At 43.5% G+C, this 27,155-nt stretch overlaps 1 protein-coding gene and 1 long non-coding RNA gene across 5 annotated transcripts; both read right to left on the reverse strand.

Moving 5' to 3' along the window:
• Positions 1–6,335: 6,335 nt before the first annotated feature.
• Positions 6,336–7,751, reverse strand: LOC136521249 (uncharacterized). The gene has a single exon (XM_066514949.1). The coding sequence runs from the start codon at positions 7,713–7,715 to the stop codon at positions 6,549–6,551; it is 1,167 nt and encodes a 388-aa protein (XP_066371046.1). The 5' UTR covers positions 7,716–7,751; the 3' UTR covers positions 6,336–6,548.
• Positions 7,752–11,569: 3,818 nt separating this feature from the next.
• Positions 11,570–20,383, reverse strand: LOC136519965 (uncharacterized). Of its 4 annotated transcripts, none has more exons than XR_010775089.1 (8): positions 19,585–20,383; positions 16,868–19,314; positions 16,599–16,769; positions 16,083–16,174; positions 15,821–15,885; positions 15,632–15,683; positions 11,814–12,581; positions 11,570–11,726 (listed from the first exon to the last, which is right to left on the reverse strand). It is a non-coding gene; the product is annotated as an uncharacterized lncRNA (long non-coding RNA). The 4 variants fall into 4 exon arrangements; XR_010775090.1 differs by adding an exon at positions 14,621–14,718 and having other exon boundaries at positions 11,570–12,581; XR_010775088.1 differs by adding an exon at positions 19,389–19,441 and having other exon boundaries at positions 11,570–12,581; positions 19,585–20,382.
• Between the last annotated feature and the right edge of the window lie 6,772 nt (positions 20,384–27,155).

A 27,155-nucleotide genomic window follows, 5' to 3' on the forward strand; every position in this document is an offset into this window, starting at 1 on the left:
TACAAAATGTGTCAAAAGACTCTATACGCCGCACATCTGGTATCCAACGATACATGATCTAAGTTTGTAGGTTTCCACCTATTACAGAGTTTGCACTAGATATTTTCTCCTCGAACACGAGGTCGAGCGCGAGCAACAGAAGAAGGTTGGTTTGGCGCGCAATACTTATCTCTCGCATGCACCCATAGTGATTTTTTTTTATTTTTAACCTTTTCTTAAAACAAATTCCAAAATCTAACACCGTTTCTTTTTTATTTTTAGATCTAACCCGTTTGGCAACACCTAAGTCCCTGGCACGGTCAAAACATGCTGCCGCGCCACATGCATCGGCGCAGCACGATCTGCCACGTCAGACAATGATTTTTCACATGGAAATCCTTGACGCGCCACTCCCATTGGCATAGCAGCACTGTAGCATCGTGCCCATCAGACTAGCGTGGCAAAGTACAACCTTAGAAAAAGAAAGACTTTAACTAAGGATCTATTATCTAAGGCAAGTGCTAAATTTCAGATGACTGAAAACAATGTTTCTTTCAGGCGATTGTTTCTAGCCGCCTGATCTAGATCCTATGGTCGATACATCGCCTTCAACCTCCATCTCTTTGTCACTCCGATACGCAGACCATGGCCATCGCCCCCGCTTCCTGCCGGCCTGCCCTGTCCTCGACAGCCTCTCGGCCACCGCGTCCGGTACCACTGCCCCTCGCCACGCTAACATCGCCGGGCCATTCTTGTGCCTCCCTCGCCCTTCCCTTGACCAACCACCATCTTCCTCCTCCCACGGCCGACAGCGCCCCGCCGCCTCGCCGCTCCGCCCCCTCGCCCGCCTCCTCCGCCTGGCTGGCCAAGAGCCTAATGATTTTTTTTCTACTAGTATAGGATGCCTCTGTTAGTTTGTTTTGATGTTGGATGTAATCTGGACAGTGCAAACAAGTTCAACATGAGTTCTGAATGTAATCTGAATTTTTAATTTTGTTTGCAGTTTCATTACTTCAATCATAGCAGTGCAAACAAGTCTTTGTCGACAATACAAGGATGAAGTCTAATTCCTGAACCTGATCTGCCTAATTCTATCTAGACTAAAACAATTCTAAGTACCGACAAATTGCATGGCTTGATTATGAAGCTGCAAAGGACACTTTAGAATAATGGGAAGACGTCCTTGCAGCGCTCCAGGGTCTTCTTCTTCATGTGAGGGATGTTGTAGTGCTGACTGACATTATGCTTCATGATCTCCATCATGCATCCCTACTGGGTTAGGAAAATTCGGTTCGATCTATCCACCGGGTAGTTCTGATATGCCTCATTAACCTTTAGGACAATTTCTTTAATGTTGTTCGGTGTACCTTTCTCAAACAATGCTTGGATTGCTACAAAAAATCCAAGATCCAAGACGTTCAGATCAGGTGAGTTAGGAGGTTGGCATGTTAACCTAATGTCCCAACAATCAGCTTGGGCGGCTTGCACAAACGCTGGATTGTTGGCGTTTCTTAGCGCAATCACTAGGATTGATGTTTCCTAGCAATGGCACTAGAAACGCCGTGACGATATTTCTGAACACATGCAGAAATATTCCGCAAGCGTACGGATATATCGTTGTAGCATTTCACCCGGAAGTATTCGGGTATCGTTCATTTATATTTTCCCAAAGGAAGACATGGTATAAAAGTCTCTAACAAGGATATGGATAAGATAACATGACTGCATAGTAGACCAAGTCCATAACAGGGGTAATTCAAGATAGATATTGGATAGTGTGACACACACATTCAAGCCAATCTCAAGAATAAAGATAAAAGAAAGAATAAAGAATAAAAGAATAAATCTAAACTGGAGCAGGCTTATCTTGTACAGCTATGCTAAGATGAGCAGATCATACAAATACATGAATTTCTAAGGGTATAGATCCTAAGTTAAGATAGATTTGGTCACTATAAACTTACTTCGGGCACCGGATCGCACCTGGTCTGCCAAGTGATGTCGGCCTCCAGCTCTACGCCGTATCCGAACGTGGGGGATTACGAAGATGGACAGGGCTGTCACCACCTGCCGCCTACCCCTTAACTATGGGATATGAGGCAAACGAAGGTAACTTCTAACATAGACACCATGTCTACGCTATCGGTTACTACTCTAACGGTGGCCAGGAACTTCCGTCTTTATCAGGAGTCCTCTTACTAGAGCATCCGCCACGGAGACGGACGACGAACCCACAAGAAAATAATGACCAAAACTAATCTTAAAGTAGAACCTACTACCTCAATTTAGGTCATGGTCTAAACATGTATGTATGAAAGATTAAGCATAAAATTCTATATGCTAAATGAATAACATAAGAACTTAGCTCTGGTTTCATAACATAGCTATATTGATAATATGAGAGAAAGAACATAAGAGAAATCTTCATATTATTCATACCAAGAATTCTCCAAAGTACAAGCTCTCCAATGAAGCTTCTTGCCTTACTCTAAATAGAACTACTAAGAATAGTAAAAAGATACAAGTGAGGGAGAGAGGCTCTTGTGTAGTGTGTGTTGAAATGAGAGCCCTCCCCATCTATTTATAGCAAAGCTATGGTCGGTTTCTCTGCATGTGCCCATGCAACCGTCATAGGGGAGACCACCAGGAAGCGCCACGTGGAAGGGGAGGCAAGGCGGTGCAGCTAGGGGTGCGGCCGCACCCGCACCTGGGTAGCGCCTCCCCGTGACCGCCTTCGTGTGGTCGGTTGCTACGTGGGCCTGGACCTCCCATGCGTCGGTTTTCAGCCCAGATTCGTCAGGTAGGTGGGCTTCTCTCTTTGTTTCTCTTCTACGCTTTGTCGAAAAGCGTATTTTTGTCACCTTTTCTACTGTATTCGTGTATATGTCCTGTAAAATATTAATCTTCCAATACAAGTGGAAATAGGTCAATATGAATAACATATGTGTGTAAGTTTGCTTAGTTCTCCTATTTTTGTATCTTATTTGGCGGTCGAATTTGGTCGATAAGGACCGCCAACATGGATCATCTACGGCGATGTGGGTCCATGCATTGTCTTGTTGGATGAAGATTGGCATCCCTCTTTCTTCGTCTGGACACTTTGCCTTCAATGCTGGTAGAACTTTGTTGACAAGAAAGTCTCGGCTAACTTCCTTTGTTACCGACGTCATTGCCTTTATTGCAGGGTCACCTGCAAATGTAAATAAACTTGTTAGGCACCAAGATTAAGTTATGTTAAGCATGAGAAAAATTAAAGAATGACTTACCTCTCTCCCTATTTGGACTCTTTCTTTTTGCTGGTTCTACCTTGGTAAAGGGAAAAATCCCTATTTTACCATCAAATGTGCAATTTCCATTTGCATCATATCTAGGCCTTGTAACCACAGCTATAAACATCACTTTTTCTATGAAATTCTTACTTTTAACAGAACCTAGAAGTTGTATGAAAACAGTCACTAAAGCTTGTATGGAACAGCACTGAAAAAAAGACACTGAAAACTGTAGTGCAGTTCACTGAAACTCTAGTGCAGAAAACTCTATTGCAGTTTACTGAAAACTATAGTGCAGTTCACTGAAAACTCTAGTGCAGTTCACTGAAAACTCTAGTGTAGTTCACTGAAAACTCTATTGCAGTTTACTGAAAACAAGTGCAGGAACATGGACTTTATCCGACAAATCAACCTAATGCAGTTCACTGCAACTCTAATGCACTTCACTCAAACTCTATTGCAGTTCACTGAAACTCTAATGCAGTTTACTGAAAACATAATCGATTCACTGAATGATGCAGGGCATCACCTGATCCTCCATCTTCATCAACAGCCCCTGAAGCCACATGGTCACCAGGGTAACTTCATCTACTAGCACTTGTGTTTCTTCCTGCGCATCACCTATGACATGAAACACATATACAGAAAATTAGAGATGGTAAACAGAATGAAGGGCCTGGCACATCGAAGATCATAATTAACCAATCACCTTGGTTTCCTTCATCCCAAACTATGTCATAATCGAGTTCATGAGCAGGGCCATCCCACTCCACTATATCATCCCAATCTATGGGGCCTCTTGGTTTAAGTCGATCTCTAACGCGGGCATAGGTTTTGGTCGATCTCTAAATCGGAGACAGAGAGAGATGGAGGAAGGATGCCAGCCATGACCAGCTTATATAGAACATGCATGCCACACCGATGAAAAAGAAAGACAGTGGTGGCAAAAGAATTTTGGCTTGAAAATTTGAATGCAGCATGTTAAAATTGGAGGCATGGAGGCCAATTTTTTCGTCGCAGGCGGGCTAACGGAAGAAGAAAGAGGAAGAAACAGATGTACGGCCGATTGAGGACCCGGTGAAAAGGGAAAGAAGGAAACGCACACTGTTAGCGCGGTAACAACGTTTGGAGTGTGGTTAGCGGCAGATTTATCGGTAAATCAATCGATGCCGGCGCAGTTAAAACAGAACTCTAGATTTATTGTCAATCAGGACTCCTTGATCACAATATTGGTCACCGTGCCCGAGCCAAATGCGACGGAGATAAATGGACGGAGATAAATGAACGGAGGGAGCATATGTCAATATACACTGATAATTCGACGAATGGTCATGGGGTAGGATGCTTGTTGAGATATAGACATTGCATAGGAAGCCTAACAAACCGCTGTCACAAAATTGATTTGTATTCCCTCATCTGCACCATCCTCTGCAGGGAGCCAAATTTAAAACCTAACAGGGTTCATTGGTCTTATCTTTTGCAGGCAGCGTCATCAATAATGCCCTTTCTCATCTTGGGCCTCCTTAGCTGTGCCTATTCCCTTGCCTACGATGAGGTGGCTGATGTAACACACAATAGCAATAGGAAAAAGATTAGGATCACACATCACACAAAACAATAACAATCCGTTTGGATCCTTTTATTTCAGAGAAATTGAAATATTTTATGAGCTAGACTATTTGGCTTGAAATTTAACATTCCGAAGCTTTCCAAAATTTAGGTACAAACATGTCTTAAATTCATGGGAGAGATAGAAATAGATTTTGTAGATTCTCATACTATGTTTCTCTTTGGCAACTTATACCACACTTTTTGGCTCCCTCATTTGTAGCAAAAGTACGCTCCCCCATGTGACCAACAGCAACATTGAAGTACGTTCCATACACGGTGGCCATATTAACCTAATTATTAGTGTCTAAATTATGACTATTAGAATAGTTTTTCAATTTCCCGTTCGCTTGAACTACTTTTCAGCCGGGTCAACTTATTTCAGCTTATTCTCCCTCACGGAACACTATTGAATCAGCCGAAACCAGCCGCCTTATGTACCAGCCGAACAAGACTCAGCACAGTGACTCAGCACAGTGACTCAGCACAGTGATCCAATATCAGCACAGTGATCCAATATCAGCACAGTGATCTAAATGAGGAAAATTTCATTACAACCTGATTACGTGACTCAGCACAGTGATCCAATATCAGCCGTAACTTTTGGGAACAAACATAATTACAATTAATGAGAAGCAACATATTCGAAGCTACAGCACCATGGATGGGCGACTGAACACAAGAAATAAACCAACAACACAGTACCCTGATCATCTAAAACTGCTAGCTGTGACCTCTGAGCAACAACAAAAGGAGCATCGGGAAGGATTTCGAAATTGCCAAATTAAGGAAAACCTGTTCAGCAGCACCATATATAACCCTAGCCTGGAATAGAATGTACTGTGTTTCTTTCCATCAATAACTAGGCATTGCATGACACAGCACACCTAAGCTAGCAACCAAGTATTGAACATTCGATTTAAGATTCAAGTGTGCTGAAATTATGCAGCTGTAACAATCCCTCGAACAATATCAAAGGTTTGGATGACTGGATATTTGGCAGGCAGGCATAGTGAGAGGTGGTGCCACAACTAGCTTCAGAACTTGGGCTAGTTTCTGCAAGATGTTCAGGGCTTTCCCTGGGTGGGATCATTAATAGCTTATTAGCAATTATTAGCAATCCATATTTAAAGATGGATGGAACACCAGAAAGATGAAATACTACTTTTCCTTCCTCTAAATAAATCAACTTCTAGAGTTATCACAACTTAATCTTTATATAAGCTCGGCTGAATTTAAATTTTTTATGGCACAATTATAAAAACAATATTTGACACAAAATTACCACGAAATACATTTTCATAGTCTACTTATTCGGGGGCATAGATGTTGATATTCTTCAATATAAAGTTGGTCAAACTTACAAAAGTTTGATAACTTAAGTTAATTAATTTGGATGACCGAGGGAGTATACATTAGATCATATGGAATATATCATCACAGGAAGCAATATACAAAGATAACTATGGATGGTACAGGAATTGGATTAAAATAGTTTAATAAAGGAGTAATATGTAGCATCACTGCAATTCAGGAGACAATACAGTAATAAAAGTACCAACACTGGTAGGCTTCAATATTGAAGTTCCATGATGAAAATTAAATTGCCTCCTACAATCCAAGTCCCCAATTTCCACAGAAGATAGATAATGGATAAAACAGCTGAGTCCAAGTGCAAAGCACTGAAACTAGTTAGAACAATGCCTCGATGCTAGTGTTGTAGGCACGTCTGGATCTGTGAGGGGTCATTTGGACTTCTTTCCCTGTGCCACCTTTGCCACTGCTTTTGACCTCAACACCAGTAAAGACAGCAACATTTTCATTGATCACTTCATCACCAGCAGAGCCTGCAGCATCTTGGAAGAACCTTGCAATGCAGAACCTGCCAGAACCCAGGCTTACAAACTGAGGATCTTTGCATTCCTTCCATTCATCTGGTGGATCAAGCTCCTTCCAAGGCCCGCCCACTAGCTGTGGCTGGGAATCCATGTCAGAGAGGTCAGCAGCAGCCAAGTGCTGGGAATCGCCGGAGAGGCCAAACCAGAGCTTGAGCTCAGGCACGTACTCAACCTTGCCATGGAAGGGCAGTGTCCATTTGCCAACTTGGCTCCATGTGTGGTTTGCTGTGTCCAGGCAATACGTGCCAACACCATGAACGGATATGCAAACATGTGATCCGCCACCGACGACGCCATAGGCTGTGATCTCGGGGGTGTTGTTGTACCAGCTCCATGTCTCTCGTACAAACGGCGGCGGCGGAAGGAGGCGGCAGGTGAAGCATTTGTTGCCCCAGGGCCCACTCGGATAATGGTTGATGAAGCCCACGAACTGCTCGCTCTCCTGCACTTCATGGGAGATCGGCTCTGGTTGGGGGATCCTCTCCATGAGGAAGAGACTGCTACCGTTGCCATGGTTCCAGCTGTCGTTGTCGACGTGGGGCTTGTGAACGAAGACGGAGACGTGCTTCACCGTCGGCAGCTTGAGGAGCGGGGGTATGGTTTCCACGTTGCGTGAATCCAGGTCGAAGATGAAGCCGAATCCCGACTGATCCCCGCAGATGACCTTAGAGTCCGCGAACGGGAAGCAGTTCAGGTTCCATCCGTTGTTTAGAGCACGGAAGGTGAAGCTTGGACGAGGAATCCGAAGCATCTCCGTCTTTAAAGCCAGGGGGTGAGAGATGGCGTCTTGCCCTCCTGCTGCTGGGGCTAATGGTTCAGATCCGTCTCCGTTGGATGATGGTGGTGGTTCGTCATGGTAAAACAGCTGCTGGCCCGCCAGGTCGATGCAACGCAGCGATTTAACACCAGGGGTGCGGCCGGGAACGATCAGATTCAGAAACCGCCGCGCCAAGACGCCCATGGTCGATGAATGGGGCGGATCTAGATGGATGTACACACGACAATGTTTGCAAAAAGTTAGAATTTAGTACCGTACCAAATAGCCAAATAGCTGGTGGGAAGAGAAGGGGGGGTGGAATACCTGGTAGGCGCTCTTCGCCGGCGAAGGGCGCCAAGTCCTCGGCACCTGGCGTAGGGCGGCGGCGGCGGCGGCGGCCCAACAGAAAGAGACCCGCAGGGGGCTGAGGCTGGTGGCGGCTGCAGTATGTGTTTATATATACATCCGCTGGTTGTAGTTGGGCCTTTAACGGGCCTAGCTGACAACTGTGTGATGTCATGAAAGCCCATAAAGTAGGGGATTATCTTTGTATAATTTTAGTGGCACCTTCTGTTCCTTACATTTTTTTAATTATACTGTACCTTGTAGAGGCATCAGCTTCCATTGGTTCCGGAAGACGTATTATTGAGGCAATAGCTCCTACCTTCGGTAGACCGTTAGAGGCTGATCCGGTACTAATTTAGTATTGTTTTCCCTTACATAATCATGCATTTTAACAAGTCTACTAATGATATGTCTGCGCATTAGATTTTTTGCAGGAGGGCTACAATTCTTCCCATTTCTGGTATGATACAGAATGGTTGAACCTAGTGCCCTCTCTGTTTTTTTCTCCATGTCATGGCGTTAGTTAAAAAAACAGTGGTAAATACTTTTTTTTCCTCTGGACTTGTGTGTTCCCCCTTTGCACAAAGCAGAGACTTCAAATCATTTACATTTATGGATTTTCAAGCACTTTAAACTGACCACTTTAATGCATAAACAATCAAGGAAACAAAACCTAACACCTGAGAAGGAAAGGGATCATGCATCCAGAGAGTTAATTCTCATGGAACAGCACCATAATGCTGTATGTCGTATTTGGTCACCAACTTTCATTACGTTGGTGATGATGTATTTCCCACAATTCTTATGTTGAAACAATAAGAAATCTGTAGATTTGTGGAGTATGTTTTTCCTTTATTTCCTCTCAACCTGTCATATTCCTAACTGCTTAATGTCACATTTTGAATAAAGAATCCTTCCTGTAATTCAACGGTTCTTTCTTTCTTTCTTTCTTGACAATTTGCACCATCCTTTTTTATTGTCTATATAGCCTTATAATCTTGAATTAATTCATTATGAAGTGACAAGATTGCAATGTGATGCTGCAGGTTCACTTTGCCATGCCCCTTCAATTCCCAAAGCAACAACCTGTCCTCACATTGCAGAGTTCTCAGGTTATGTTTATTCGTAATTACATGGTTATTGGTTGATCAGAGGTCCCACTATTAAGTTGCTGGTGCCTTTTGTGCATAGGATTGGGCAGTAGAATTAACTTTGATAAACCTCAGTTTGTGATAAGTATGAAATTGACAAGCTGCAAAAAAGGACAAAAATACAGCACTTACACTTTTTTTTTTGGCTCCGTTCGCTTCTGCTTACAGCTGTAGTGGCTGCAGCTGCATTAGTTGTCGTTACAGAAAAACAGAGTTCAAAATTTGCAGCTAGCAGCTGCAGCAGCCGCTGTACCGAAAGTCATTTCTTCGTGAGTTGTCAATTTCATATCTCATGAGCTCTTGAAAATTTATATGCATGTATATGCCATGCACTCTTCTCTCTACTTTTTTTTCTAATTTTTTTTCCAGAAATTTCTAGTTATGATTTTCTTTTTCTTTTTCTTTTGTTGGGGTTAGGGGAGGGGGGTGCTGGTCATTTCCTTTTATTGTAAGTGTAGCCCTTATCTTATTTCAGTCTTTATTCTTCTCCTATTCCATGTCACCACCCTTTGTTGTTATGCTTGATTGTTCTGATTTCTGAAAATGAACACAAGGGGAAGCAAACATGTAGTTTCACATATCATGAAAATACTCTGCTGCACATGTTAGGCGAGCCATGGAAGTCAAACTGCTCGTTAGTAGCATGGCCAAAGTTGTAATCTATTGTTCTTTTTTAGATGTATGTGATAAGAGCAGCAGGGTCGCATAGGTATCTTTTTACCTTTACCAATTAGATGCTAGTAAGCAAATGATGAAAATCGTCACTGTACCACTAGAATGAATGGTTACAAAGTATGCACCATAAACTGTTCGTCCGTGATTTGAGCCCGTGGAATGACGTGTGCCTATCTGATTCCTATACAGCACTGTAGTGCCGATGGAACGCCTATTATGTCGCCTCCGATAAATGACTATCCCTGGAGTCCTAGATGGGATCAGGCAGAAATGGTTGAACGCATCTAGTAAGTCTACGATCTATCCTTTTTTCCATCTATGCTGCCTCTCAAGAATACAGTTTTGAGATCCTATCAAATTTTGCAGCGACTTCCTGACCGAAGAGTGCCAAAATTTCAAGTTCTGTAGCGATGCTATCACTCAGCAGAAGTAGCTGTCATCACTCTGCAGCTGAAGCCCCCGTGCTGGTTTTCTCAGGAACAAGCTTTCTTATTCTCAGCAAGCAGCACACCTGTGTCTACTTCTGCGCTGCACACCGTTGATTGGCGCCGTTCACGCGGCTGGTGCTGGATCGGCTGATGCTGGATCGGCTGGTTTTTGTCTCACGGGGTTACTGTAGCACTTTCAGCCGGTTTCAGCCAGAACAATGTTTCTCTCTCACATAACCAACAGCCACAGTGTTTTGGCTTCTTTTTTTTTCAGACAAACGAACAGAGACGTCAAAACCATGCCGGACAACAAGACCGCTTGGAGGCACAGTTGGTCGTTTACGATTTCGCACCCTAAGCTGCAGACATGGTGACTGTTTGGGATGGTATAGAACTATGGATGAATGCAATGCAATCCACAAACCCTAGCACGGCAGCACCCACCATCCATAAATACCGCACGGGCGGCCACGCCGTCGGCCATCCCATCGTCGTCCCATTCCTCCGCCGCCGCCAACGAATTGTTTATGCTTTTCTTGTTCGGGGAGCCCGAATGTTCCATCCATGTCCACTTGCGCGTTTTTTAGCCCGTGTTTAGGGCGGGTTTAGATCAAAAAAATTTTGGGTACCGTAGCATTTTCGTTTTTATTTGGCAATTAGTGTCTAATTATGGACTAATTAGGTTCGAAAGTTTCGTCTCGCGATTTCTCACCTAACTGTGCAATTAGTTTTTTTTCGTCTACATTTAGTACTTCATGCATGTGCCGCAAGATTCGATGTGACGGGTACTGCGCAAAAAATTTTGGTTTTTGGATGGAACTAAACGGGGCCTTAGTTGCCAGGCCAAATTCTTAAAAAGTGCTACAGTACCCATCACATCGAATCTTGCGATACGTGCATGGAGCATTAAATGTAGGCGAAAAAAAACTAATTATACAGTTTGGTTGGAAATCGCGAGACGAACGTTTTGAGCCTAATTAGACTATGATTGAACACTAATTGCCAAATAAAAACGAAAGTGCTACAGTAGCCCAAAATCCAAAATTCATCCAACTAAACACCCTCTTAGTTCAAAAAACCTTCAACTTGTGGCTTTTTTAATGCGGTTTTTGTTAGCCTGTTCGCTTGCTCGCGAACGATCGTAAATTTCTAGCCAGGAATAGTGTTTTTTTCTCGCACCAAACCAGCCAGCAGTAAATAATCTACTATCGTTTATGGCCTCCCGAAGTTGATTTGTGCTTCGAATTCTTCCTCGGCGACATTTGATTGGGCAGATGACGACATGTGTATCCTGCTTATTACGAAGCAGAAGCTGCCTCCGCGAGGAGGCACGCCGTGTTGCTCGTCTTCCATGAATCCGATGCCTGCCTGCCCTGCTTCGCCCCACCTTGATGATGGATTACGAATTAACCCGCAGCACCGTCCAAGTTTACTTGATTAGAATTTTTTTTCAAAATGCGGCAAAAAATTTTGCAAGATTTTTATTAGACGGGAAAAGGAAAAACAGAAAGAACATAATTACAAGATTACACAACACCTCTGGCCACAGGCCCAAACTACCCAACTCTAAACACCGCTAGGAAAGCGCAGCGCTGCGGATCCCCTGGACAGGACACCTGAACGACAAAGACAAACTACTCACTCCTGGATACAAACACAGGAAGACGAAAATCTCTACTGTTGCGACTAAACCGTTTGCGCACTTGATTAGGAATTAACTTGTAGCAACGTCCAACTTTACTTGACTACCTTCCTGGAAAAAGGACAAGAGATTCAGAGCTCGGTAATGTTTGAATTCGATTTTAGTTGGTGGGACCTTCCTGAGGCAGATGACGACATGTGTATCCTGCTTGAGAAGCAGAAGCTGCCTCCGAGAGGCTAGCCATGTTGCTCCTCTTCCATGACCCTGTTGCCTCCTCGTCCTCCCCCATCATTTCATAAAGAATGCTAAACACTATCATCGCCTTGTAAATTACAAGAATGTTAAATACTAGAAGAATATACTACTATCTACCATTTCATGTGCATGGAATATTTTGTCCAGAAGTGCTGGAATTGAAGGGTTGGGACTTGGGTTGCAGTAAAAACGCTCTAATGGTTTAAAAAATGTTTTTCTATTTGGTAAAAAAAAAGCACTCTAATATAAACAGGTGGAACTGAAAGTGAAACATGACAACTTCAGAAATTGTGTTAAGTGATGGAGCACAAGCATAACAAAAACAAACAAAATAATTTCTTTCCAGCCAGCTTCGGCTACACAATTCCACACAGAAAATCCTTCGGTGGTCATTGACAGAAAAATGTCAAGGTAGCGAATAAGATCAGAAATTCCAGCAGCAAAACAAAATTTTGTTTGAAGAAAGTTCCATGAAGTGACACAAGATCGAAAATGGTGTCAACAAAGATGTTCAGCACGAGAGCCTCAGGTCTTGCTGCGTCTTAGATTTGCTTCTCTGTGGAAACCAAGTGCCCTGAAAAAGAGATCGCGTGTTATGTATCAGCTCGATTAATGATGGGTCTCGTTTCCAAAAAAAAATTACCCGGATACTTTGGGAACATATATCTCAGTGTCCTGATCAAGAACATATGATGGCACCAAATAGTAGCTAGCTTTCAGGTGTTTTATAAAAAAGAGTCTTTCAGCTTTGCACATAATCTTTTTTTTTTACTTTAAGCTAAGCATATTATTCATGTTCATTAATTACATCATAAACATGTGATGGCACCAAATAGTAGCTGGCTTTCAGGTGTTTTATATAAAAAAGAGCCCTTCAACTGTGCACATAATCTTGTATTTTTTTGCTTTAAGCTAAGCATATTATTCATGTGCATTAATTACATCATACAATGCAATTGTAATAAATAGGATAAGATTAGGATTGTGTTTTTCTTAAAATCTGGCTATTTCTTTTTTTTTAGGTCTGTTCGTTTGTCTTCTAAAGTTAACTGTTGCAATGGTTGCTCTTCGTCTTGTTCAAAAGCTTAAAAATGTGGTTTCTAGATCCAGTGGGTTTTCTAAGCTTAAAAAAGTGCAGAACTTACAATGGTTTCTAGATCCAGTGGTTGCTCTTCGTCTTGTTCAAAAGCTTAAAAATGGTTTCTAGAAGGTGGAGTTCTTCACAAACATGTCATCAGATCTGCAAATGATATTTTTTATCAATAATTGTTGTAACATAACTTACAATATATTTTATTTTACTAAAATGAGAATATATGTTAATTATGCACAAAAACTTTTCGGGACGTTACTTTTCCTATTACAATGTTTCAGTCACTCGCTGATCACGAAGCACAGTTTTCTTTGGTAACTAAAATTCCACATGGAGAACTGATTCTAGTAGATCCAACTCGACCAAATCTGATCAATGAGCATTGGCGTTGAATCATGTTCAGTGGTTTCTTGCACTCACATATCTACAAATCGAAAAAAGACTGAATTGCGAATGCCTTTGATTACACTAATGTCGGCGTTCTGAAGGAGCTTAGCCTGCTTGCATTCAAGAAATTTGATCGAGTGGAGAGAAAGACAAATTGTAATCACAAAGAATATTCTGCTTTTGTATAAGACTTGTTCAACAGATTCTATGGCTTATAAGTCTTCAGCGGCAGTTTCAAAAATGTGGAGATTTTATCTATGCCTGCAAAAGAGGTCTGGATGAGAAAGTTATGCGTTATCATTCCTTCTTTCTAGATGATAAATAGCTAGTCAATCTATATAGTGACAAACACAAATTGGCTTAGACAGGAATTCAAACACCGTCTTCGACGACCTCAAGTAAAAAAGAATCTTGACTAATTTGAATATTCAGAGTAGTCAAGATTTTTTTTTTTTTTTTTTGCTTAGGGTCCCCGAAGACGGTGTTTGAACTCCTGCCTAAGCAACCTGTGTTTGTCACTATATAGATTGTTTAGCTCTTTATCCTCTAGAAAGAAGAAATAATAACGCAGAACTTCCTCATCCAGACCTCTTTTGCAGATATCGACAAAATCTCCACACTCTTGAAACTACCGCTAAAGACTTGAGAAGCCACAGAATCTGTTGAACAAGTCTTCTACAAAAACAAAATATTCTTTGTGATCACAATTTCTCTTCCTCTCCACTCGGTCAAATTTCTTGAATGCAAGCAGGTTAAGCTCCTTCAGAACGCCAACATTAGTGTAATCAAAGGCATTCGCAATACAGTCTTTCTCCGATTTACAGATATTTGAGTGCAAGAAACCACTGAACAGGATTCGACGTCAATGCTCATTGATCAGACTTAGTCGAGTTGGATCTACCAGAATCAATCCTTCATGTGAAATTTTAGTTACCAAAGAAAACTGTCTCATGATCAGCAAATGACTGAAACATTATAATAAGAAAAGTAACGTCCTGAGAAGTTCCCCCGCATAATTAACATATATTCTCGTTCTCATTTTAGTAAAACGAAATACATTGCTAGTCATGTTACAACAATTATTGATAAAAGATCATTTGCAGACCTGATGACACGTTTGTGAAGAACTCCACCTTCTGGGTAGTGCAGAAAACCCACTGGATCTAGAAAACCACATTTTTAAGCTTTTGAGCAAGACAAAGAGCAACCATTGCAGCAGTTAACTTCAAACCTAAAAAAAGAAATAGCCAGATTTTAAGAAAAACACAATCCTAATCTTATCCTATTTATTACAATTGCATTGTATGATGTAATTAATGCACATGAATAATATGCTTAGCTTAAAGCAAAAAAAATACAAGATTATGTGCACAGCTGAAGGGCTCTTTTTTATAAAACACCTGAAAGTCAGCTAATATTTGGTGCCATCACATGTTTATGATGTAATTAATGAACAGGAATAATATGCTTAGCTTAAAGCAAAAAAAATACTAGATTATGTGCACAGCTGAAGGGCTCTTTTTTTATAAAACACCTGAAAGTCAGCTACTATTTGGTGCCATCACATGTTTATGATGTAATTAATGAACATGAATACTATGCTTACCTTAAAGCAAAAAAAATACAAGATTATGTGCCCAGCTGAAGGGCTCTTATTTATAAAACAACTGAAAGCCAGCTACTATTTGGTGCCATCACATGTTCACATGGACCAATTGTTGGGCAGAAACATACCTACTTCCGCCGTCCCAAATTATAAGACGTTTTAACATATCTAGATTCATAACTTTTACTATGTATCTAGACATGACATATATCTAGGTGCGTAGCAGAAGCTGTGAATCTAGAAAAGCTCAAAACGTATTATAATTTGGAACGGAGTTAGTATGTGATAACATCTAGCCAATCGTGTGACGGGACATGAAAAAAGGTCTGAATCTCCAAACAAAGACAAAAAAAAAGTGGCATACATATGTAGATACATGCTTTTACTGAATTTAATTAAAAATAATGTGTGATGAAGTTGCTGGTGAACTACCAGTGTTCTGAAACCCTGCACGCAGTTTTCTACCTCTCAAACGAAACATCCATAAAGGGTTTGATTGTTCATGTGGAAAGAGACATAGGAAGTAGAAGAGACTCACAACTTGGACAGGTAGCTACTGCAAATTGCTAATGACACACCTATGAGGTCCCCTGCAAAGAACACATCAAGACCTTACAAAGTTATACTGGTGCACTAAAGTATCAAAATGTACAGTGAATATCCCAGCTATTATTTACAACAAATGTTTTCCCAAAAAACAATTTCTAAAAATATGCGGCACGCTCACCTGCAATGCTTGCACTGGCTGACGGCTGTTGTTGTGGTGTGCGTCTATACTGTGCCGTGGCAACTCTGCAGTCACGAAACATTGCATTAACAGAGCGCTAATCAGTACCGAATATTACTCTAATAGGTAAGGTAAAGCCACGAAGGAACTACAAAACATATTCGGTACTAAAGTAGGAAGCAAAGAAGCTGAGTTTCCATAAGTACAGCTACAAATTGGTTAATATTCTAGTCATATTATAGAGAAATTGGTAACAGGATACCTGTTCAGGGAAACTGGATATGCACTAAGCAGCTACCGCAGGATAAGCAAGCTGACATCCATCTGATCTGAGGATAAATCAATTAGAGCCACCTGAACCAATAAATGACAATCAATTAGAGTGGCATACATATGCTTTACTGAATTTAATTAAGAATAATGTGTGTGATGAACTTGCTGGTGAACTACAAGACAATCAATTAGAGTGGCATACATATGCTTTACTGAATTTAATTAAGAATAATGTGTGTGATGAACTTGCTGGTGAACTACAAATGTTATGAAAACGAAACTGAACTTAACCAAAATATACAAGCATCACCATTTTGGTTCTGAATCAAGCAGTAAAACAAAAAAAGGGGTTGATTCAGTGTTGTATGAATAATCCAGCTAAATTGTTGGCTATGGACACATCACACATCCATAAAGGGTTTGATTGATCGTGTGCAAAGAGACGTGGGAAGTAGGAGACTCAGCAGACGTGGGATTCAGAAGAGGCTGGCTGGGAGAAGAGCACCTGATTGCCCCCCGCGATGTAGAGCAGGCTTGACCTTGATGAAGACCCGTCCAGCTCCCGGATCTCCGCCCGAACAGTGGCACCCCAGCGGAGCTTGGAGACGAGCCCCGCCGCTGCGGCCGCCTCAACCAGGCTGCTTCGCCCTCGACCCTGCCCTAGCACACCATGCGACTAGTAGACGACGCCCGTTGAAGCAGCACGAAACGAAACAACAGCGTCAGAGTGAGTAGCTATGCGAAGACGGTTCACGATTGGGGAAGCAGCCGTACCTGCGGTCAGTCGCCGAAGGGAGAGGAGGCAGGGCGGCGGCGGGGTTGGGTGGGCGAGGTTGGGATGGATTGAGATGCTTAGGGTTTGGGCAGCGATTGGGAATTATTCCTTGGAAAAAAAAATACAGCCGCGCGCCCGCCCTGGGTACCTGGGATGCCCTGACGCCCGACCTGATGGCTGCGGCGCCGAGGGGCGAGACGGCGAGTGGCGTGCGTGCGTGTTTATCTTGGAAACAAGTAGTAACTAGGACGTGTGGCGCGCTTCGCCGCGCCCGCCCTGTTGCAGGCGATGACGTGAACCAATATGCTGTGGGCGCATCAAACTGGATTATTAGAAACTTCATCCAGAACATTTGGTATTTTGTCAGCGGATCATTTTGAAGTAATAAGGTTTTGCTAAATTTCTTCTTAGAGGGCGTGATTTCAAGTTGCATAACAAATATAACTGACTTATATACACCTTGTGACAGAAGGAAAAAAATGGGGAAAATATCAGGCAGTAAATAAAATCTTTAACGGTGATTGCAATTGGAACCAAAATTTGATGAACTCTAATAAGGTCAAATCGGATAGACATATAGGCCAAATATTCTCTTTATATGAAGTTTTGGTAAAATCCTTAACAGAAAAGTACAACGGCAACGAATTATACATACATATACAGCCTATTCGCTTGGTCGTAAACGATCGTAAATTTCCAGCCAGAACAGTATTTTTCTCTCACACCAAACCAACCAGCAATAATAATCCACGATCGTATACGATCGTTTCAGCCTCAGCCGAACAGGCCAATAGAGGATGTGTGGCATGGACCACTACAGTTAAAGCAATTGATAAAACATCCTAGGGACTGGCTAGAGCAATATACATGAACAGAGCAACAAAAGGTATGTAGGTTCAACGTGAAAACATCAAAACTTGATGGATAAAGTCAGATTCATCTTTTTCCTTTTAGAAGTCCTGCAAAGCATGTCCATTAACAACTCTATAACATAAGTAATCCAAAGACAAAAGCACGTAGATTTTAAGTGCACAGTATCTTGCGGCAGGGTCAGGTCAAAAGCACAAGCATGGATGGATGTACTACTTGAATAGAATGAAGCCATTTTTTGAAAAAGAAAAGTATGGCCCTGCTGTTATTTTCAGTACTCATGAAGTCACAAATGGGGAAAAGAACAACTATAAAACTATTAGTGCACAGGTACATACATGCCATTTTGTTCAGAAGGCACCAATTCAGATACCCTGAAATTTAATCATTTTATTTTTCTGCATAAGGTACTGGTAGAACTGACACTGCACAGTTACATACCTCGAGGTCCACCATTTTGTTGAGAGGCCACCAATTCAGATAGTCTGAAACTACATCATCTTATTTTCATGCATAAGGGCTTCAAGTTAGCGTGACCAAACAAATAATCTAATTGAACAGGCACATATCCATGATACACGCTAAAGCGAGATGATTTTTCATAGACCCTTAAAACGTGCAGTTACAGATAAGCATATTTTTCTTAGAGCAGAAATGCATATTGTTCTATAGGCTATACAAATCTTGCTGTTCAAGAAGGGATATGTTGAAGTTCAGTATGACAGAGGCCATAATAACGATGACTCAATCAACCAAGATGGCATGTTTTGTATGTATAGAAGAGAGATCACTTTGGAGCTAATCACTGAACAAACTACATAAGACTCCTTGCCCTTAATTGATAGGTAGAGCTGGTGGTAATTAATACAATCACCTCGGAAACAAATTAGGCCGATGCTGCTTGAAAAAAAAATACGATGGAAAACAACGTAATATACGATAATCACAAGACAAAAGAGCATATCTATCATGTAGTTTTCGTAATACAACCATGGAAATATATGACCAAGACATGCAAATTAAAATGAGCAGCTTTGATTTAGGGAACCAGAGAATGGCTGTCACCAAAGGCTACTTTTATATACATCAAGAACACTGAACCTTTTTTGTCATGAGCCAGAGCAAACCATTAGACTGAGACATCCCTTTTAGGTACACATCAAATTCAGCCCTTGGTTGTAGCACATGAAACACATTGAAATAAAGATGTGTACACCGAAACAGTAAGGTATATATATTTTAGTTTAAATGTATAGCCACTTGCTCTGATGTATTCCGAAATAACCGGATAAACCAATTTGTATGTGCAACATATGACACTACATCTCATCTCAAGTAAAACAATGTAGAACTATGATAAGCATGAGGTGCCATCGTATAGAACAAAGCAAGCACAGAAGGCATACTGCAGCATAGGCATCAGCAAATTGGTTTATCCGAATATACAGCCTCTTCTTTTAGTTGGTCTTTCCAGGGAGTGTTCCCTTCCCTTGTTGCATGCAGTACATTGTTACCTGAGGGTGCCTCTGTTTGTCAGTAGAATCTTATCACATTGTCGTGAGGAACCGATGCATCCCTGGGCATAGAATAAAAGTTGGAGATGAGATGAAACAAAAATACATTACATGTGAGGACAAAATTTAAGCTAACCGGAAGAAAATAAGCAGAAGTTCCTGCAGAATGAAGAGTGGAAGGAGGTGGATCTACAGAAAAAAGAGGACTGTGATGAGGGAGGAGATGGCGCACAGGTGGAATTCAACCAGGAAGAGCGGTGATGCAGCACAAGAATGCAAATTTTGGAGGAGTGGAGCCGGCAGCGGGCCAGCATGTCCATGCTGATGCGAACCTGAGATAAGTTTGGGAGAGCCGTCGTCGTCGCCGCTTGTGCATCTTGGATCCGCGCACCCAGACACCAGCAAGGCCGGCCACTGCATTGGCGTGCGCCAATGGCGTAGGGGAGGAAGCACGGCCGCTAGGGGAGACGAAGAGGCGGAGGTGGCGAGGCGGCATGCTGCGCAGAGCCGTTCCTGACCTCGTCACCGAGGACACGCCGTGGCTGGGGATGCGACATTGCGACGCCGCCGCCGCCGAGGCAGGGGCTGGCATGGTCTAGGCCGACACGCTGCGGAGGAGGGCCGTGGCACGTGGGGGCCAGAGCGTCGGCCTGTAGGCCGGCGAGACACAAAAGGCGAGGTGAGGAGTGGAGTAGGCAGGAAGAAGAAGTCGGAGCGGGTGAAGATGGGTATGGCGGCGGCGCGTGCCGGGAGCGGAGGAGGCGAGGCGACGGAGGGGGCGAGGATGGAGAGAATACGTGGAGAGGCACCGTGCAGCCAATATCGCCCCCCAATTCCCCATCACCTCTGCCTTGCTCAGCCGCTCCCTCCTTCTTCCGAGATGCCCACCAGGCACCCAGCTGGGGAACGGGAGGAGGTGAAGTGGAGCTGGGGAACGGGAGGAGGTGAAGTGGATCTGAGGAAGGAAGCCAACGGCGAGGCAGGTAGGCGCGGCATCCGGGGGCGTGACGGCCGGTGGGGAGATGGAGGCGGAGGCGGAGGCGGCGAGGCATTTTTCTTTCCACGGGAGCTGGGGGAGGGGAAGAGGATGAAGCGGAGGCGTCGAGGCACTGTTTTTTTTTTCCCCAAAGGCCCTAGGCGGCGGCATTGAATGAACTGGAAGAGAGCAAAAGGACACGGACACACGCACGAGACACGTGGAGGCGTCCGATTCGTGAACAGTAGCCACACAGTACCTGCAGCGCTCTCGTCGCGCGGATGGTAGGAGGTATATGAAGTTTCATATATATATATATATATATATGCCTTGCTGGATCGGAGGACAAAACTTCACTGATGGAACGCTTAGGTTAAAATCAGTGAAGTTTGGTCATTGCAACGCTGATGGTGGTGATGCCGTCGCACAGCTGATGCTCGGTCATTGCAACGGCACCACCACCGGCAGCAACAACATTTGCCTGTGTGCCTATGTGCCACAGCAACTGCCAGCTTCACCGTAACCATCCGACGGTCTTTCAGCTTCACCGCAACAACATATTGTTGCTTTGCATCGGTATCTGCCCTGCAGGTTGCCTTGCCCTTTTGGCCGCAAAGGCAAAGGGAAATCCCCAGAGCCCAGCAGGCAGGAGGAGGCTGATGCAGTTGTGGTGTGTGACACTGCCACAGCACACCTGGCTGCACAAACAAAGTAATAAAAAGAACCAAACAAAGTCGTCGTAATAATTCTAGAAAGAATATGAAAAAAAAATTACATAATATACGAATCGATTTACGTACCAGTTTCCATAGATCGAAATTACAAAGTTCGTTTGGGTTTGTTTGGCTTATAAGCCAAAGTACTGTGGACTGGTTTGGTGTGAGAGGAAAATATTATTCATTGGCTGATAAGCCATGGCTTATAAGCCAAATACGACCCTGAATATATATAGGGGCAAACAAAGAGGGCGAGGGCCGTGTTTGGAACCGATTAAAATCGGCTTCTAGCTCGTCTACCATAACAATCGAGCAAACACCCTACGGTGGCCTCGATTCTTCCGACCGCCCCTCTCTCATCCACCACAAGAATGAATTGCGACCTTGGAGCCTGTTTAGTTCCACTTCATTTTGCCAAATTTTTCAAGATTCCCCGTCACATCGAATCTTTAGACGCATGCATGAAGCATTAAATATAAATAAAAAATAAAACTAATTACACAGTTTAGACGAAATCCACGAGACGAATCTTTTAAGCCTAATTAGACAATGATTGGACACTAATTGCCAAATAACAACGAAAATGCTACAGTACTTCATTTTGCAAAATGAAGTGATCTAAACTGGGCCTTGATTCAGACCTTGATTCTTCGTACCGTGGCTCGCCCGCCTTGTTTCCAATCTTTCCATGGGAACGGAGTGGGGGGGGGGGGGGGGAGACGAGATCAAGGGGAAGGGAGGTACACGCTCTCTCTTCCCCTCTCTCCCCTTGGGAGGCTAGATGAGCGAGCTAGCTTCGTGTGGACGAAGAGATAAGGGAGCGAGGACGTCCACTCACCCACCACTGATACTCCTTTAATATAGAGAGTAGAATAGTCTTAGGGGTGTAAAATTTTATAGCGTCACATCGGATGTTTCATGGCCAGGATCTCAGGTGTTTGGATACTAATAAAAAAAATTAATTACACGTCTATAAACTGTGAGACGAATTTATTAAGACTAATTAATCCATCATTAGCATATGTACTGTAGCACGACATTGTCTAATCGCAGACTAATTATGCTTAAAAAATCATCTCGCAAAATATATGTAATCTATATAATTAGTTATTTTTTAGTTTATATTTAATACTTCATGTATGTATCAAGTATCCGATGTCGGGGAAAGAAATGCTTTGGCCGCCTCACAGGCTATCCACGTCACTCTAAGTAGCCTCAGTCGTCCGATCCTCCATCTTGTGGTCCAGATTGCTTGTAGCAGCTTTCGTTTGAATCAGCTTCGTGTAGATCCTAGTCGCTTTGCGTTGATTTTTCCAGCTTCTACTGCGTCTGCTTCGAATCCGGTCGACCAAATATAAACAACAGCTTCTGCTTCTCCTTCTGGATTCTTCTGAAAATATCTCGCCTCCTCTTCCTCTCCAGAGCTCGACGCCTCTCCTCCTGGTCGCGGAACGCCGCCTCCACTGCCTCCGCCCCCGGCTTCCCTTCCTTCCTCTCTCCCTCTCCCTCTCTCTCTCTCTCTCCCTCTCTCTCCCGACGTGGCGCCGTGTGGCCGGTTCCCGGCGCCGTCGCTTCACCACGTGAGGCGCGGGCGGCGCCACGCCGGACCCGGGTTGCGCTGGAGCTCCGCGTGTCGGCCCCGGCGGCGGCCGTCCCCGGCCACAACGCGGCGCATGCGTGCCCCGCCGTTGGGCGCCGGCCCGGGTGCCCCCCGATGCGGCCTCCTTCCACAGCTCTGGGTCTGCTCCTCTGCTCCATGAAACCCTAGGTGCCTGTGCTCGACGACCCCGGCTACGCATCGTGTCTTCCTCTCCGGCAGTGGCTCCGATGGCTCAACTTGGCGGCAAATCGGCGGTGCCTCACCCCTCCACCCGTGGTTCCGTGGCGACGGAGGCGGGTCACCCCCTCGTCGCCTCTCTCCTGCTCCACAGAAGCCCAACCACCAGGTATGGATGCCTATGGCCACTTCCCCTACTCTATTTGTGCTTCAGCTACAGTTTTAGTTTACTAGATTTAAAGATTGATTTCTTTTCAGATATGTTACCGGAGATGGATGAGGGATTAGAGCCAAGTGTTTAGTTTGCTTTCTTTCTTAGCTTCGTTTAGCGGCACATGGATTCCTGTTGTACAGGAATGCCAGTAACGTGGATGTCATGCTCTTTTGCTTGTTCAAAGGTTGCATGCCACTTCTTGTCGGTTGTGACATGTTTGTCCAGTTGTGTTACCTCACAGGTTGTGTTACCTCACAGCTTCTAGATAGCCACTGAATTTTTGGATTTACAACGGTTTGCAAATTTGTGCCCTTCCATCTAGATGTCATGTAAGATGTAGTCCAGAAATTGCTTACATAATTTTTGTAGCCATAAATTACTCGATGAAGTTCATGTAATGCTGTCTTAAAAATCTTAATGTATTAACTTGTGTTTGGCTATTTTCAAATTAAAATGATCGCGGGTTCATAGCAAAAAAAAATGGGTGGGTTCATTTGTATTTGCGCATCCAAAATGATTGGATACTCAGGGGAATGAAATTTAGGGGTGTTTGCTGTGGGTTTGCTTCTCACTTTTCTTTGGTTATATCATCTGCTAAATGCAAGCCTCATTTTTAAGCATACGGTAGGGTTTGTGTTGTTTTATATCCAATTGCTTATTTTAGGATGACAAAACATAAATTATGCATTACAAGTCAAGCATCAATTAATATGGTAGAGTTCTGGTTTATGAACACTTACCTTAGCTGTTGTCATTTTACCATATCTAGACTTTACAGCTGATGTTTATCAAATCCGTCGTGCAACGCAACAAGTTCACAAGGAGAGCTACAACTATGATTCAAACTGACCCATGAATGCACCCCTTCTGAACCCAGATCTCCTCTGTGATGCACCCTAGGTACTTTCCCCTCTGCATCTTCCTTTCATGTATTTCGAAGGTTACAAAAAAAGGATTTGAGAGTGGTTGACTTTCCTATTGTCATGGCAAATTTTATCACGCATTTTTCCAAAAAAAATATTCATAGTTAAAGTGCCTTTGCTATACAATGTTTTAAAGAGTGAAAGGTCCTTGTTTGGTTTTGGTAATTGAGTGACAACCTAGGTGGACTAATTGTGTTTATGTGAGATATACAGGTGATTAGTCCACAGGTACGTGTGTGTGAGCAACATATGCCATGAAGGTGAAAATGGCTTGGAGATGTTGCAAAGCTCACAACATGTGATGATAAAGGAGCTTAAATGCACATGAGACATGACATTGAGTCATGTGATCAAGGTGGAGAAGATCAAGACAAGACTTGGCTTGATGGACCGGTTGCAAGCGTGAAGGGCAAGTCAAAGGCTTTGGAGTGATGGACCGCGTGGCGGTAAAGCTTGAGCAAGACTTGGCGCCGATGGACGATGGCAACGGTAAAGAGCAAGTAAAGTCAAGATCGATGAACCAATATGATCACATGATGATATGAAGTGGATCATATCATTATTGATCGTGTTGGTGCATGTGTTGCATCGATATTGGAGGAGATGGAATGGAATGCGCAAGGCAAAGGTATAACCTAGGGCATTTCATTTCACCGGTCATAGGTGTGTAGAGAAGTTTGTGACCGGGTTTAGGATAGATGGCCGTACTATCAAGAGGGGCAAACTTGTTTGCATATCGGTCATCTAGTGCCACTCGAGTGATCTAACTTTGCATCGTCGCTAGGATCGAGTGGCGTGGCAAGATTGAGTGGCTAACATCCTTTGGGAATTGTTTGTGAAAAGCTAACACACATACACATGGTGGTGTACACTTGGTGGTGTTGGCACATCTACAAAGGAGGTGGTGTTTGCAGGGTTGAGATGGGTTTGGGTCGATTCGGCGCTTTCGGGAAAATAGAATGCCTATTTTCTATTGCGCCGGATGCAAATTCTTGTGGTTGGCACATTGGAGCAAGGGTGAAGAAGTTAGAAGTGAAAACGAGTTGATCGCGAAGACGCTGGCGTCGGTCAACTGACCGGACGCTGGATCTGAAAGCACCGGACCCTAGTAGCGTGCGTCCGGTCAAACTAACGGGTCTGCACAGTACCGAGGGTATTGCACCGGACGCTGGTCTGTGTCCGGTCGAAGAAATACGTCTCGGGGAGCTTACTGGAAACGACCGGACGCTGAGGATTCTGCGTCCGGTCAGTTTTGCTGGAGCGTTCGGTCAGAAGATGATCGTTGAGATTGGAAGAACGCCGTTGAACGCAGGTGACACGTGGCTGTCATCGAGCGACCGGACGCTAAGGTCCAGCGTCCGGTCAACACGACCGGAGCGTCCAGTCGACCCGATAGTTGCCTAGTGAAGGGGTAACGGCTAGTTTAGCCCTTGGGGCTATAAATAGAAGTGGCCTTCGGCCATGGCTGGGGCTGAGCACCTTGGGGGACTTTGTGTCCATGCTTGAGAGTGCTTAGGAGCCCTCCATCTCACACATACTTGATAGTGATCATCCGATTGTGTGAGTGAGCGATTCTAGTGCGATTGCATCGTGAGGTTGCATCGAGTGGCACTAGGTGATCGAGTTGCAAGCCGGTGGTGCTTGTTACTCTTGGAGGTTGCCACCTCCTAGACGGCTTGGTGGTGGTCTCCGTCGAAGCCCGCAAGAAGCTTGTGCGGCGCTCCGGAGAAGTGCTTGTGAGAGGCACTTGTGCTCGCCCCGCGGGAGTCGCGAAGAGCAACTTTAGTAAAGCGTGTCATTGAGCTACCCTCACTCAAGGGGTAGGTTCTTGCAGCGCCCGACGTGCGGGCTTAGCGGATGATGCTAATTAGCCGCCGAACCACCAAGTGAGCGGTCGACACAATGGGGACTAGCGTGTTGGCAAACACGTGAACCTCGGGAGAAAAATCATCGTGTCAACATTGTTCTTCCCGTTGGTTTGTATTCTCGTTACACAAGCTTGCAATTACTTTCATATACATTGAGCTTGTGTTGTTGCTTTAGTAATTAGTTAGCTTGTGCAGCTTGCTAATTATCTTCTTGCTTGTGTAGCATAGAAGTAGCTCCCTTGCGTGGCTAATTTGGTTTGTGTAACCTTGTTAGTCACTTTGCTTAGTTTGTATAGCTAAGTAATTGCGCTCTCTAATTCGGCATTGGTTGCCTTGTTATTGAGTATTGCTAGTAAGCTTAGTTGGCTTTGTGCTTTTGCTTACTAGCATGTGTAGGAGCTCCCTTGTTGCTTAAAGTACTAGTGGCATAGGTTTGTGTGACCTTGCTTCTAGAATTGGTTAGGAGAGCTCTAGCTAGCCCGGCACCTTTGTTGCTTGATTAGTATCTTTACAAGGTGCTAGTGAACATAGATAGAGGGGTGTAGTCTTGGCTAGACCGATAGTTTTAATTCCGCACTTGTTTCGGTTAGCCAACGTGATTAAGTTTTAAAAAGGACTATTCAACCCCCCTCTAGTCGCCATCTCGACCTTTCAGAGAGGCTAATTATTTCGGTGATTTCGCTTTAGCTTCCCATATGCCATCTATAATTCATATATGCAGTTATTTTTATGCTGATGATCCTTCTTGCCTACAACAAGAGAATGAGTTAGGAATGTTCTGTGAACTAATTTTGTTGTATACATCAATATTATCTTTTGTTAATGGTTTGGTTTTACTTTGCCTGTTGTTTCTTCTTGCACTGAGTCATTCATACGGTAATCTCCCTAAAGCCATTTTTTTGTGTTGCGTATGTACTGGGAGATTGTTCAGTTATCAGTTCAATATGTACAACATCACGTATGTGTGTTTTTTGCGGCGTGTACAAATGCAGTTTTATTAGTCCACATTGCTCCAACAATCAACTGCCAAGGTACCCTTTTATCTTTTCTCTTTGATCGGTTGATAACATTCGTCTCCTTGGTTGTACATGCATTTTGTCCTGTATTCCCAACTAAGTGCCGACGTGCGCGAAGGCGCGCGTGATGGACTAGTGTCCAAACAAGCCGGGCTTCCAAACAGCGTAATCATGTAGTGCTACTCCTAAGTTCTAAATATATGTACTCCAAAATCTTAAAACAGAAGTAGCTTTCCAAGTTACTACTCCTAAACGTAAAGCCGTTTCTGACATCATTTACAAAATTATACTGCATCCGTCCCAAAATAAATAATTTTTGTTTTCTTTCGTGGAGAGATATCTCCTGCATTTGCTAGTTGTCATTTGCATCAACCATGATTAGCTTCCGTATTTGGAGATAGTCTTTCTAAAAT

The sequence above is a fragment of the Miscanthus floridulus genome, chromosome 18, assembly GCF_019320115.1.
Source record: "Miscanthus floridulus cultivar M001 chromosome 18, ASM1932011v1, whole genome shotgun sequence".
In the NCBI taxonomy this organism is placed as follows: Eukaryota; Viridiplantae; Streptophyta; class Magnoliopsida; order Poales; family Poaceae; genus Miscanthus; species Miscanthus floridulus.